At 32.7% G+C, this 14020-nt stretch overlaps 2 protein-coding genes across 3 annotated transcripts in view; one reads left to right on the top strand and one right to left on the bottom strand.

Annotated features, from left to right (window-relative positions):
• Positions 1-14020, top strand: part of LOC100642450 (lysophospholipid acyltransferase 6) — a 32591-nt gene that overhangs the window by 16301 nt on the left and 2270 nt on the right. Inside the window, exons 2-10 of one of the 2 annotated variants that reach the window (XM_003395855.4) lie at positions 8828-8973; positions 9857-9934; positions 11141-11232; positions 11778-11889; positions 12127-12262; positions 12400-12547; positions 12625-12830; positions 13494-13691; positions 13811-13962. In XM_003395855.4, the coding sequence (XP_003395903.1) occupies positions 8828-8973; positions 9857-9934; positions 11141-11232; positions 11778-11889; positions 12127-12262; positions 12400-12547; positions 12625-12830; positions 13494-13691; positions 13811-13962 (1268 nt within the window). The remainder of the gene's footprint in view (positions 1-8827; positions 8974-9856; positions 9935-11140; positions 11233-11777; positions 11890-12126; positions 12263-12399; positions 12548-12624; positions 12831-13493; positions 13692-13810; positions 13963-14020) is intronic. The other variant, XM_048406975.1, reaches the window with a different exon arrangement.
• On the bottom strand, positions 3745-5405 carry LOC125385347 (hymenoptaecin-like). Its single transcript, XM_048406977.1, has 2 exons — positions 5214-5405; positions 3745-4391 (listed from the first exon to the last, which is right to left on the bottom strand). Exons 1-2 carry the CDS (start codon positions 5298-5300, stop codon positions 4032-4034), a joined length of 447 nt encoding a protein of 148 aa, XP_048262934.1. The 5' UTR covers positions 5301-5405; the 3' UTR covers positions 3745-4031.

The raw sequence follows: 14020 nt of genomic DNA, 5'->3' as shown, positions 1-14020 counted from the left end.
AGCTGAGACAAGAAAGAACTAACCGTTCGCGGTCTCCATTCATCCTCGCGCAAGAACATCAGGTACCGTTGCGTCACTCAAGTTACAGTTACGTCCAAGAATGTAGTTTAAACGTGTTTTGTACGTACGTGTGTTCAAGTTTAAATACCGTTACATTAATTGATTTCCCTTATCGCCATTCTAACCCATTTCCTTCTCTGTGAAATAGTGGATGAAAAAGGCAGAAGAAAGGAGAAAGTGAGTTCGCGTATAAAAAAAAATCTGTGAAGACAGTAGTCTCATTGTATCGGTTGGTGTTTCATTGTTTTTTAAGAAGCGACGTGAACTAGATTCGTACAACCTCTTGATTATTTCTGAGATGTTGAATTTTGCCAGCACTCTTGTTCTAGATTTCTTCAATTTGGTCATTTGTGAACAGGTCCCTCTAAACTCTAATTAGGGCTTGGAGGACCAATTCAGCCATTCAGGGAGTTGATGAACTGTTTCTCCATAAGTGTCGAAACAGCTACTACCTACGGTACAACTTGAAAGAAGAGTAATTTGCTATTGCGCAAATGGAAAATTTTATACTAATGAAATGGAAAAGATAATTTCGAAGAGAGTATAATTATTTTAACATGGCAGTTTAAGAATAACACAGTGTTATAAGAATTATACAAGTTCATAACGTTTGTTGTAAATGTGTAAATTTGTGTATAATAAATGTATTTTCCATGTGGATTATATATTCTACTAATATGTTAACTGCTACGCGAGTCACTAAACATTAGACTATGAACAATATCCCTTGACTTTGACTCCATGTCCGTATTTCGATTCTGCGAATAAGATGTAATAAAAATTTATGTAGTGCGCAATACATTTTGAATGTATAATCTGATCAGATAAAAATAAGATTTGAATGCGAATCGTCGTCAGTTCTAAGATAAAAATTCCCCTCTTCCTCCTCGGAGTTCTATTTTGAAGCACAATTTTATTTCGGCAGTTACGCGGAAACGTAAGTTAATAGGTTCAATTGAGAGCAGATTTTCTATTCGGACATCGTCTTCCTCAAACAGATCGCACAAACAATTTTATTATTTTTAACAGAGTGTATAAGCGAATAAAAGGTCGCTGATGTACCAGAATGAAAATGTTTCAATGATCGTATTAACATGTGGTATCACGACATTTGATAGTAGATGTGCGTGTGCAGAATTCGCGCTCTATAATCGGTTAATCACGAAAGTTGATTTAACGAGCTTGAAGGAAAATCTGCACGTGATCTCAGAATCAATGGCATAAGTGATCTCTCAGCTGGTCGCGTTATCGGATTTCATCGGCCACGGACAAACGTTATTTGTCACTGGTGGCTTTCTTAGTGGACGAAATGGGGAAGTTTTTCTCGATCAAGACTGAGAAATTGTCGAGAATCACGAATCCGAGAAAAGAATAATTGTATGGGAGCTAGTTCAGTGTAATTTAAAATGGTAGCTCCAAAATTCATTACGAACAGTTAGGGCGGTTTAAGGTAGATAAGCCTAATTTATAAGGCTTTATACTTCTCTTGGTATCAGATAGCGGGTGGAGTATAAAAATTTATACTGTGTATAGTGTTTCATATACAGAAATTTAGTTGAACAAGAGTTTAGTTATAAGCATATTATCTTCAAGAGTGTATGAAATAAATTTTTGCGGATGTTCTTATCTCTATAAACTTTGATTAGATATTTTTAAATAAGTTAAGATCAGATTTATTCGAAATAAAGGCATTTGTTGATAAATTTGTCTTTTATACCTTCAAAACTAGGAAGCAAATAATTTTGTACTGCTAACAGAATTTATGTAGGTAGTGTTAAATTAGAAACTTCTACAAATTTTGTAAATTACGAAGAATTTTAAATGTACGAGCTATAAATTTATTCGGTATACTGGATATTTTTGGATGACGTTTGATATTTATTGAAACACCCTGTATCGTGTATTAAACATATTTCCTATTAAAAAATGTCCCCAAAGCGACAATCTATAATTTTGGCTGGTAGGAGATCTTATGCTGTCTGTGAAACGTGTCAATAATAAAGTTGAAAATACGTAGGAGAAACAACGTATTACAACCATATTTCTCGATGTCTCTAGTCATTTTTTGTAAAATGCAATAATTATTTATTGTTAGAAATGCAAGGGAAATGGCAGAAAATGAAATTTTTTTCTACTCAGAACATTTTCAATAAAATCGAAAAAGAAAAGATAAAAATCGAGAGAAATGCTTTCGACTAAAGAAAAATAAAGTGCAATGCGCGAGGTAATAATTCATGAAACGGTGACCTACCGTGTTCGATAGTTTATCTTCATGAGGTGATTGTTCGAATGGTAAGATAAAATCAGTAAGATGTCAGCGATAAACGAGAAACGTTCCTACAAGCTTCATTCGAGATTTGTTTAGCGTACATTTTTCTTGTGAAATCCAAATTAATTCTTATGATTTTGTGCATTCGCATATATATGTTAACAAATAACATACTTAACAACTTAATAGGTACATAACACACAGATGTATGTTGTTTTTAATGGAATTTTAGATCAAACTCCCGTGTAATTCCACGCGAAATTCCGATGAAAGGAATGTAGATATTTCAAATGTAACCCATACTTGAAATTTTTTATAATTTTTTAGAGAATTTCAATAGTATCATTAACCTTTTAAAAGCTCGTATCGATGTATATCTCAATTGCAAGCTCGAACGCGAAACAGCACCTATCGCAATAACAATGACGTAACAGACCACAGTCACGTGTATATTAGTGCTTTCCATTGGTCATCCTGCATCGAACCACTGCTTAGAAATTAAACTATGTTCGAATACATAATGGCGCTTAAGATATTACGATACTGTATCATGACAAAATGATTACGTATGTTAAATATCTTTCTTTATAGCACTCTTTATAACGTCAACTACACTGCTAAGTTATATATAAATTATTGGCTTGGAAAAAAATTTTTTTTTTCGTGCTATTATATCAGAGACCTAGTTTATTCTCTTACAAGCTGACTTTTAAACACTTTACGACGAAGTATTATCATATTCTGCTTTCAAATATTATCTTTAGAGCTGTTTTAGAAATTAGAAAGAGTTAATTGTTTGATAAATTCTGTAAGTATTACGCTTGATTAATTTTCTCCGATAAGTTCTGTGCTTTTAATTTACTGGGTTGAAAATTAAGATACATCATATATTCTACTTCATTCTTAGATATACAAGATTTTACTAGTATTTGCTATTCAAATATTTTCTTTTGGATCGAATATTATTTACTGTGTAATGGCTAAATTAGCGAATTTATATCTGTTTTTTTTTTCATATTTTCTTTTTAGTAACAGAATCTTTATTTTTATTTTTATGTAAATTATCAATATTTTTCTTTTTATTAAAAAGTAATATCTTAACTTAATTCACTAAATTTTCTCCAAAAATACTTGGCACAGGTTGTTTTAAAATCATTTTGATTCAAATAAACGAGCGAACTCGTTTTTTTGCCGCGTATCCTCCGTTATTCTAAGCTATACGTATAGCTTAGAATAATATTAGAATACGTATACCATATATTCCAATAACTGTAACCTCATCATCGTCAAGCTCAGCTGTCAAAATCACTAGCTACATTCTAAACGCTTATCGCTTGTACTCAATGCGCTAAAAGTTCACTCGCACTAGACAAGTTCGTTTACCTTTATCATTGGCCACAAATAACTATACACCATTTATGTTATTACATTACATTTATTATCATTTCTTTTAAGTACAATCTCTTAATCGTCAATGTCTTACCAATTACGTAAAATATACGAAATGAAACAAAGTAAATGCATATTTCAAATAAATAATCATTAAATATTAAATAAATGCAATTAATACGAGACAATACTAATAGTAATTGATATTTCGTTAAAACTGATCTCTGTCTAAATTTCTCTAATTGTGTCCAAAAAAATTATGAATTTGCAGAAAAATCCGTAATCTAATCGTTAACTGTACGCATAGATAGATTTAATATCCTAGTTCCTCTGACATCACGTCATCGACGTCGCGTCTGAATCTGAATCCACCACCCACGCCGAAGCTGGGCGAGATCCTGCCGCCAGGACCGCGTTCAGCCTGGCTGTATCCTCTGATGAAGCCATTCTTGTATTCACGCTGGATTTGGACACCCAAGTGTGGTTGAGCAGGTTGTCCTGGGCGAATATTCAATCCACCGTACGCGTCCGCGTTCACTCCGTTTCTGTCGTAGACGCGTTGATGATAATCGACGTCCAAGGATGGGCGACGATCCGGTCCGCTCAATGGTTTCTTTCCATTGATAACAAGGGACCCTTGGGGGTCAGCGTGTCGTCGAAAACGAGGAGAGCCCTGAGAAGAAAAAAATATGGATTCACAGTTAACGAAGAACGGGACCAGAACCTTTTTTCATGATATATTGATTCATATGATAGCTGTAAGGGAAGTTTCGAATATCGATACTTGATTGCAGTTGTGGAATAATATTCAATTAACTAGTAACTTCAGCAAATTGACAAGCTACAAATTTTTAGAATTTTCGTTTAAAGCTTATAATTTTACGATTTTATGTCAAATAGGATAGTTGGTCGACTGATAATTTATAGAATTTTCATATGAAATTTTATTTGGACTATTAGTAAGCTGTTGGAGTTATTATGCAGGAGAAAATGTCACTACTAATATTAATCGAATTGTGCGATAGGGACGCGATTTAAAAAATGGATTTCTATTGGAATTATTTAAGCTTCCTGAACGAAGTTAATCTGTTTTATTTCTTCCTTTTTTGTTAATGGTATTTAATAGAATGTGCCATGTGCACGTGTACCATATATGCGTTCGTGGTATTTAAAGGGTTGATGCGTTAACATGATACAAGGATAAAAATGTTAAGTTTAAGATGTAGCGTTGGAAAATTCATCAAAATGCTCAAATTCGTTCTATTATAGATTTTCGTAAACAATTCTCGCTTGATGACATTTTTAATTTGTATATTTGTAAGCAGTCCATACGCAATTTTCAAATTATTGCAGAGTAACAGATTTAGACATTACCATCTATTGGATGAAAGTACTAATTATCCAACTACTATCCTATTGTAATATTGTTTCAATCACATTTAGTGTTAATTTTTAAGTAGCAATTTTACAATTAATTAAATAGTAAAGTTCTTACGTAGTATTCTTCCACAGCTTCAGGTTCAATTTCTTGGGCAGCGGCGTACGCGGCCATGCAGAAGAGAGCCAGTACGATGAATTTCATCTTGGAAATTGTTTTTTGATTCACTTGGATCTCTTTGACACAAGATCTCTGATGCTCTTGTTTGTAGAGCTGATGGATTTCTATGCCACAATCGGCTGGAGCTTGCTCTTATATACCAATTTTACGTTAAAGCTTTTTCCCTATCTTTTTTATGCCAACTCGAGCCGGGGATCACCGTCGGTTCCTTATCCGCTTTTCTGTCTGTGGTTCTGTGATTGTCTCTGGGAATCCCACTCTTGGGTCATCGGAGGTCAATAATACGAGTGTACATTATGCATATTTTCAGTTATCAGTGGAGTTCGTTGCTTATGCGTTCGATTAGAATACCGATTAGAATTTCATTGTTTATAACTTTTAATTCCGTTCTTTATTTCCTTCTTTTTCTTTGGTATTGTTTGATGTCGACCGTTAGATAGATACCGATATTCGTATAATATAAGGAGAAAGAAGTCTTCGTAGAATATTTCAAATTTTGTAACGGAGAAATTGATAAATAGGAAATTATTTTTTTTTTAATATTTTAATAGCCCCACAATAATTCGATGGAACCTCTAATAATTTCTTAACAATACAATTATCAATAACATATATTTTGCAATAAATAATTCGAATCTTTAAAATATCCCGTTGTAAATTCATAAAATTTCGACGAAAAAATGACAAGTTGGGCGTTTTGATCATTCTGGTATTTTTAGTGTTAAATTCGTTGTGTTCTTCGTCACTTTCTATCCAACCGTGCTCTTATAGTGATCAAATTTTGTAAATGTGCGGGATATCTTTAAATATTATTAATGATACGTATATATTTCGTATTTCCATTTTACGTTGAAAGCTTTCTCACAACATTATTATCCTACTTGTCTCTTGAAACGAATCTGAGATTGGGAAGCAAAAACTCAAAGATTACTGCATAGTTAGAAACAACCACATAATATACAATGTCCTAATTTGCATAAAAAATAATTTATTTGTCGACGAACGATTTAACTTTGAGGAATATTAGCAAAAAAATTGTACGCACGTACGAATATCGAATGGCTTCAAGAATATTGAATCATGATTCACCTGGTTCGAAATTAAATTTTCGTAGATGTACAAGATAGTGCGGATCTAGATAGGTGTATTTTTTTTTTTTTTCTAATCGCAGCATCGCGTTATCATGTAATTGATGCTTTTAGCCCCCCAAATCTAATATTCTTGGAACACTAAATTACCTCATATACAGCCTTATTCTCATAAAACGCTTTAAATACAAACAAGATTGTCTGATTAAGAAGATTTTATAACGAACGAAAGAAATAAATTTCATAATGATCAATTCTAGCGTCGTATACGATGTGTTGGAATGTGGCATGATTCCGACCTGTTTTATTTGTATTTGCATACGCGGGAAACGATACAAATATATGCATGTTAGGATATTTGCTTCACGGATGAACATTTAAGATAAATATAAAGTAAGTGATGCATCAGACGAGAAATTTTTGTTAAAATTTTATAATATATATGTATTTTCACGCAGAGTTCAAAATTCGTTCGAATCTCCATAGTAATTTTCGCGTACGAAGCAACTTTTTTTTTAACTTCCATCGTTATTTTTAATATGCTGTATTATATTCTAGCATTTCAAAATTATAAACAAAAATAATAGTAAAATCTATCATACTGCAATATATAGTTCTTCAAATATAACGCTCTACCTACGTAATTTACAGTGCTTTTTTCTCTTTTTTTCAAAATCGTGTTTTATCTTATGAATACGACGCATTATAAACACCGAAGAACAATAGGGACGATATAGGCTAGCGTGTTCTCTTTCATATGCGACCTTCGTAGTTCATACGAGTACAATGCACATTCTGTTGCTCTTTACGAGATAGAGAAGCCCGTGGGGACCAAAGTGGTTATTCAGAATTTCCACGTTTTGCGATCACTACTTTTAGAATTCTAATCTACATGCGTGAAACATGAAAGTTGTGACAAACGGTCCATAGGCTTGATATGATGGTTAATCTTGGCTCGAGTATGATTTCTCAAGACATATCTTTTATTACGTACCACGAGGTTATTCCTGTTATTCCCCGTGAGGACTGACTCAGAAAATAACCAATTCCCGATAAGAAAAGGAAAATACATCCATAGTCCGTTGATCAGTTCTGTCATTCGTCAGTTTATCACCGAAGCCTTAATGTTAGAGGCAGTTTATATCTTTGTTTTGTAAATGACGCAACTCAATTATATCTTTGCAAATGTAAAAAATTATCTGCAAACGTAATTACACGTTAGTTTGCTAATTAAATTTGCGTCACTGGGAAGTCGCATTGATCGATTTGAAAATCGAAAAATAGGGAAAAGTGATAATGTTAGGAGCGCTATTTTTGAAAATTTACCTTGCAATTATGCAAACTACGAACTTATGGGGTAAGTGATTTATCTTTTAGAAGTTGGATATTAATCGCGTTCCTGGCTAATGAACTTAGGAAAACGAAACGCAGAGTTTGACTTTTAAAAGACTCATTTAACAAAAAATACCATAGGAATTCAAAAAGGAAAGATAAAAAAGCGTTATGCGAAGACTCCTAAAGAATTCTACAAATTTTCTCATTTTCAGAGTGATTCGTTTTTCTGAGAATAGAATTTTTGCAATTATAATCATAGTGCGCAATATGTATGTAAGCTTATTCTTATAGATTTTAGCGCTTAGGAAATTTTATTGACCGAAGAATTTGAAGAGTTTTTGCAGTTCTGCAAATGAGATAAATTTATGCTGGTAAAGAGCTAAGTTATTTTCCCGATGCTTCAAATGTAGTCAAGTAAATTGAGCTTAATAGAACTTGAGTATATTTCTTATTTCCTGTTTTATTGTGTTGAAGAAATTTGTTGGGTAAGATAGATTTTCTGGAATCTTTAAAATTATGACAGAATGTTAGAATCACGTATAAATAAAATTTCAAGCTACGTTTTATGTTACATTGTTCGAGAAACTGCTGCAATATTAAAGTCTTGTTTGACAGGAATCGAATGCCTGTTTCTTCTGCGATAGCATTTGACGTTTGAAGGAATGATTGCACATAATAACCATGATCTTTCTGCAGCAGGAGGTGGAATAAATTTCAACTAACGTGCTATTAGATAATTAAGAATTTTATATTGAAACTGGCAATTATCTTGAAAGTTGAATAGTTGAATTGAAATTCGAACATCACATTAAAATTTGGCAATAAGACGATGTTAGGCAAACTGAATCGTCGAGCAAAATTTCGCGAAATTTCACGCTTGAGTTTCTTTCCTGTGAATTTTCATCTCTCTTCTAACAAATTGCAAATATTTAACTCAACAAGGAACTGTATAACTTAGTCGCGATATCGATAAGTATTCCAGAAAGATTCGTTGAAAGCGCGAAACAGTAAAAATAGATCCAGTTTGCCTACGAAGTGTTAATATCTAATTTTCTTTTTTTTTTTTTTTTCAACACAAGGTTACATCGGCCAATATCGTAACACATGCATTTTCTTGATTATGCGCAGGTGAATTTTCTACTAACACAGTTCACAGCACTGATATTGGCTGGATTTTTGAGAACGTTTCTTAGTCCAGTTGCCGTGACAGCAGCCACCAGACATGTATTTGGTCTCGTCATCGGCCTTGCGCTTGGATATTTCTGCTTCGGCAGGTAAACAGATCTACGTAAATAAAGAGAAATCAATTAGTTGAGAAAAGTGTTGTATCTCTGATAAGCATGATAGTGTTGTGCAAAAAGGCCATTTTATACACTCATGCTATTGTACAAGATGTCCCACGATTAATTGATACATTAAAAACTTTACTTTTATTGATACTTATCTTAAGTTAGATGTAATACTTTACCATGGTACGAACAGTAGCGATTCTATGTATTAAATTTAGAGAAATCAAAATAATTACCCATCTATATCGAAAAATTCGATATAGGAATGATTTTTTGTTAAATATACGATTTGAACAAGTGTCGAGATATTTATATCCGAATGCTTACAATTCATTGTTTCCACGAACATTGTGTGTTTCATCTAGCGTTCTAATTATAATATCCGGATCTTTATACGAAACATATTATACGAAAATAAGTAGACTGAGGATTTTTCTACAAATTTATTGTTCTATGAACTATCAACTGCAGAAATAAAATTCCGATAGAAATTTGTTCCGCCTATTAAAAATTATAACAAGAAATCAATTTTGAATACATTTTATACATTTTCCTTTTTGAATTTTGCATAAGTGCATGAAAATTCACGATTCTAATAATTATATGCTATGTTCGAGATACGTACGTTAAAACGATCTTCTCTTGAAATAAGTCTTTATTTAGAAAATATTATAAAATAATACATTTATTATATTAATTAAAAGTGGACATATCCTGTACAGTAGAATCAACTGTATAGATTAGCGCATGAGACTGAAAAGAAAAAAGAAAAAAAGATAAATGGAAAAGAATGTTTGTAGCATCCTGAGAACCCCCTCTATATTTAACCACCTTGCTTCATTAAAAAAGAAAACTCGTATCTTTTCAGGCAGGCGATTCACCTTGCAGGCCTCCCCGCCTTATGTTACATAGCAATGCGCACACAAAATCCTCGTAATATACAGAGGCAAGTTATTTATATCGATATTTTCATTATAATTATAACTATGGGGCACATTGATTCGTTTCATTAGTCACTATAGATTTCATATCCTGTGAAAGCTTTGCGCAGCTTGATAAAATATTACTCCCCGATGAAAAACGTTTTTCTTGAAAAATTATCCCACTAACCACGAAGATATGTGAATTATGTTGAAATATGTGATTTAGCAGAGTGTAAGATTTACTTTGAAGATTTATTTTCTACGATTTACTTAGAATTCCCTCGCTTGTTCTTTGAACACTATAAAACATCGAATAGAAACGTAAGTATTCTACAAGTACAAGTTCCTGTCCCGTTTTACACGTTATCAATTTAGAGCATGTAAATACGGTGCAATTTCTTTTCAGAAATGATAAATTTCAAATCCTTTTGTATCTACATAATAGATACAACATATTTGTAATAAAACTAATACAATGGAAACATAAATGTACCTTTATAAAATTTATAATTTCTCGTAATAGTACTTGATAGATAATAAAAATCCAAAAACATCTTTTTATTATACTCTTTGTAGTTTGAACAATAATTACGAATCTATATTTATATCGAAATTTATCTAAAAATTTATATATCTCTCTTATCGCGTATCACAGTGACGTGCCTATAAATAAAGAAATACCTAATTATTTAACTAATTTTACTATGAGAAGTTTTATTGTTCAAGAGAAACAGTTAAGCGATTTCAAACAGAATAAGCGTCGAACCGTTTAGTATCAGGCATATCCTATAATTTGCATAAAAAAATACTCTACTTATTATATACTTTATACATAAAAAAATACACTCTTGTAAATTCAACTTGTAGTTCTACCATCAAATGATTTATTTCTAACTTTTTGTATAGTACAGCATTTAAATGTATCTTTCTTGTACTTTAAAACTCTAGATATAGATCACTAGACATAGAACTACTCATAAATTTTAATTTCAATAAACTACTAAACTGCGCATGTTTTATGGAAAACCGAAACTTTTTTATTAACACAACTACAAAAATAGGAACTTCGTTACTTGTACATAATAATAGGATATAATAAGATAATTTTTATTATAAGTTATAAATAGTCGTTAAATGTTAAAGGCCGAAGTGTTTCCATGTTTACTCTCATTATCACGGTCAATGATTGTTCTTTGAACTTAACAACTCATCTTGGTAATACGTTTCAGAGTTGTGTTAACAACGGCGATGCTCTACTTATCTTGCGTGCATTACCATCGACAGATGTACAATTATGGCTCGTACACACTCGATATCACTGGTAAGTAGACACGTGTATCACCTTCACTAAATAATTAATATCTTCTTCTTATTGGTATGTTTTCGAATACGAGAGTTACAGTATATTTTTCACGTGTTTTTCTAAGCAAATATTTTAGTTACACTGACTTGCGTCATTGGACGTGTTAAAGATCAAAACTTATGTATATTAAAAAATTATTAGCTACACGATTGTAAGAAAGATATTATTTGATCTCCTTGACATTTACCGTAACTTTTAAGTCATCGTAAATGTCGCATCGTATTCTTCTTTCGTACGATCAAATTGTTTTGTCATTCGTACATTGTATTGTTTGAACGCTATCGTATAATTATTAGAAAATTTAAACAATAACAACGTAAATTTTCCTTTTCTAATTTTACTTTTACTTTGTAAGTCATCGTAATATAGGAATTACACTTTATATAAAAAATATGTCTCAGTAAATATATAACATATAACAGGAATATATCACAGGAACGTGCGTGGTTTATAAAAAATATGTATTTCTATATAAAGATCTCGTTACATCGTGTACATTTCAGGGCCACTTATGGTGATAACGCAGAAAGTGACCAGCCTTGCGTACAGCATACATGATGGGTTAACGCGACGTGAAGAGGAACTCACGCCAACGCAACGTTATCAAGCCGTGAAGTGAGTTGACGTCTTCGTTAACCGGTCGTTTATTCCACAACATTAATTATATAATATGCAACACAACACACCCAGAAGAACACATCTTCCATAGTACATACGCATCAACATAGCTGAATCACATATCTATTCAAATGATAATATCGCTTGCGCTCCGGATAATTCCTACATTTATCATTTTATTTCCTTTGCTGTCTGTGGTCAAACCCAACCTGTTATATGCATGGCTTATTTTAGAAAGATGCCGACGACGTTAGAGTACTTCAGCTACGTCTTCCATTTTCAAGCGTTGATGGCTGGGCCGGTGATATTTTATCGTGATTACATCGATTTTATTCATGGACGTAATCTAACTGGAGCAAGAGCTTTGACGGTTAGAGTTTTGTTCAATCATCATTTTTCTTTTTTGCGTTTATACGCTCTCGATAACAACAACAACAACAAAAAAAAAAAAGAAAAAAAGAATAAAGATCGTAACATGGAGTTTTGATATTTTTTATTCTTTTTAAGGGCTGTGATAAAAATTCTGCTCACTACGATGAGATAGTCCTGGAACCGTCTCCGTCACCGGTCGTAATAAAAAAGGTCATAGTGAGCTTATTGTGCGCGGCTATGTTCGTGACTTTCATTCCAACATATCCGATTCAGAAGCTAAAAGGTTCTAGTCATATATTGTCTCTTTAATATTTATTGTCGCCACGTCAGAGCGCTGACGAGACTTTACTTTATTTACAGACGATGACTTCCTCGAGAATACCACGGTGTTTTATAAAATGTGGTTCCTGATGGTGACCACTATGCTAGTTCGCTTTAAATACTATCACGCGTGGATCTTCGCCGATGCCATTTGCAATAATTCCGGGTTTGGGTTCAACGGTTATGACACGAATGGCGAACCCAAATGGGATCTAGCTTCCAATGTTGATGTTTATGGGTTTGAGGTAAATTTTTCGAAATGAATACGATTATTTTAGAGATAAATCTATATATATCTATACGTGCTTAGATAAAGATCGCGATAAGCGTCGGTATGTTTGGGATAATCTCGAGAACCGCTGAATATATTTTAATATGTGAAACATTATCCTATGATTAAACGAATCGCTTTTACGATATAGCGAGGCAATATGAACCCAACTGCGAGCAATGACTTTCTCTTTTCAAAGTATGTTATGTCAGAAGCATCACGATTTCGTTGTATGACGAGCGGTGTTGATTCACGTTTACCAAGTCAATAGAAATTTCATTAAGCATATTATTAAAAATGCTTATATAAGATCCCGGACAAAAACTGGCATATCAATTAGTTATAAATAAAACATGATGTGATTTGCACACGTATATCTGGTTCAGTCGATTTATTTTTGAATTTGAAATAAAAATATTCTAAGCAAATTTACATCACTATATTTTTTATAGAATCTTTAATATGTACTATACAGCAGTGACGACATCACTTAGATTGAATCGATCGAGCTCGTAATAGAAGTTATGATCTAAGTTTAAGGTTACTGATCTGTACTATTGTGTTTCATAATTTATTGATTTATTATTGTTGTATGATCTAAACGAATCAAAATCTATGCGACAGTTGTACTTTTCAGATGTCTCTGAATATGAGGGACAGTATCGAACACTGGAATAAAGGAACCAATAGGTGGCTTAGGTCGATTGTATATGAAAGGACACAGTACAATAAACTTGTGTTCACGTACGCTCTTTCTGCCTTATGGCATGGTTTTTACCCCGGTTACTATTTAACATTCGCCAATGGAGCCTTTTTTACCATGGTGTCACGCATTGTAAGTAAAGCTAGTAATAATATCGAATTTGATTTGCTATATGTTTTTAATCATTAAAAAAAAAGAAAACATTTTGTTAATCATTAATTGATCATTGACCAACCTTTACTATCAAACAGACTCGTCGTAACATACGACCATACTTCCTAGGGTCCAAGGGGATGAAGTTCCTATACGATGCGCTTACGTTCACTACAACGCGATTCTTAATGGCCTATATGACATTCAGCTTTATACTCTTGGAATTTATACCAAGTGTGAAAATGTACCTGTAAGTAATAATAAATTCATGTTTTTTTTACATACCACTTCTTTGGTCGTATTCATAA

The sequence above is a fragment of the Bombus terrestris genome, chromosome 6 (genome assembly GCF_910591885.1).
Source record: "Bombus terrestris chromosome 6, iyBomTerr1.2, whole genome shotgun sequence".
NCBI classification, from domain to species: Eukaryota; Metazoa; Arthropoda; class Insecta; order Hymenoptera; family Apidae; genus Bombus; species Bombus terrestris.
The sequence above is the reverse complement of the archived record's forward strand: the minus strand, read 5'-3'. Positions and strand labels throughout refer to the sequence as shown.

Coding starts and splice junctions, on each gene's coding strand:
- LOC125385347 (XM_048406977.1), bottom strand. CDS start 5,300: ATGAAATTCATCGTACTGGCTCTCTTCTGCATGGCCGCGTACGCCGCT. Junction 4,392..5,213: donor AAGCTGTGGAAGAATACTAC/GTAAGAACTTTA, acceptor TTTTCTTCTCAG/GGCTCTCCTCGTTTTCGACG.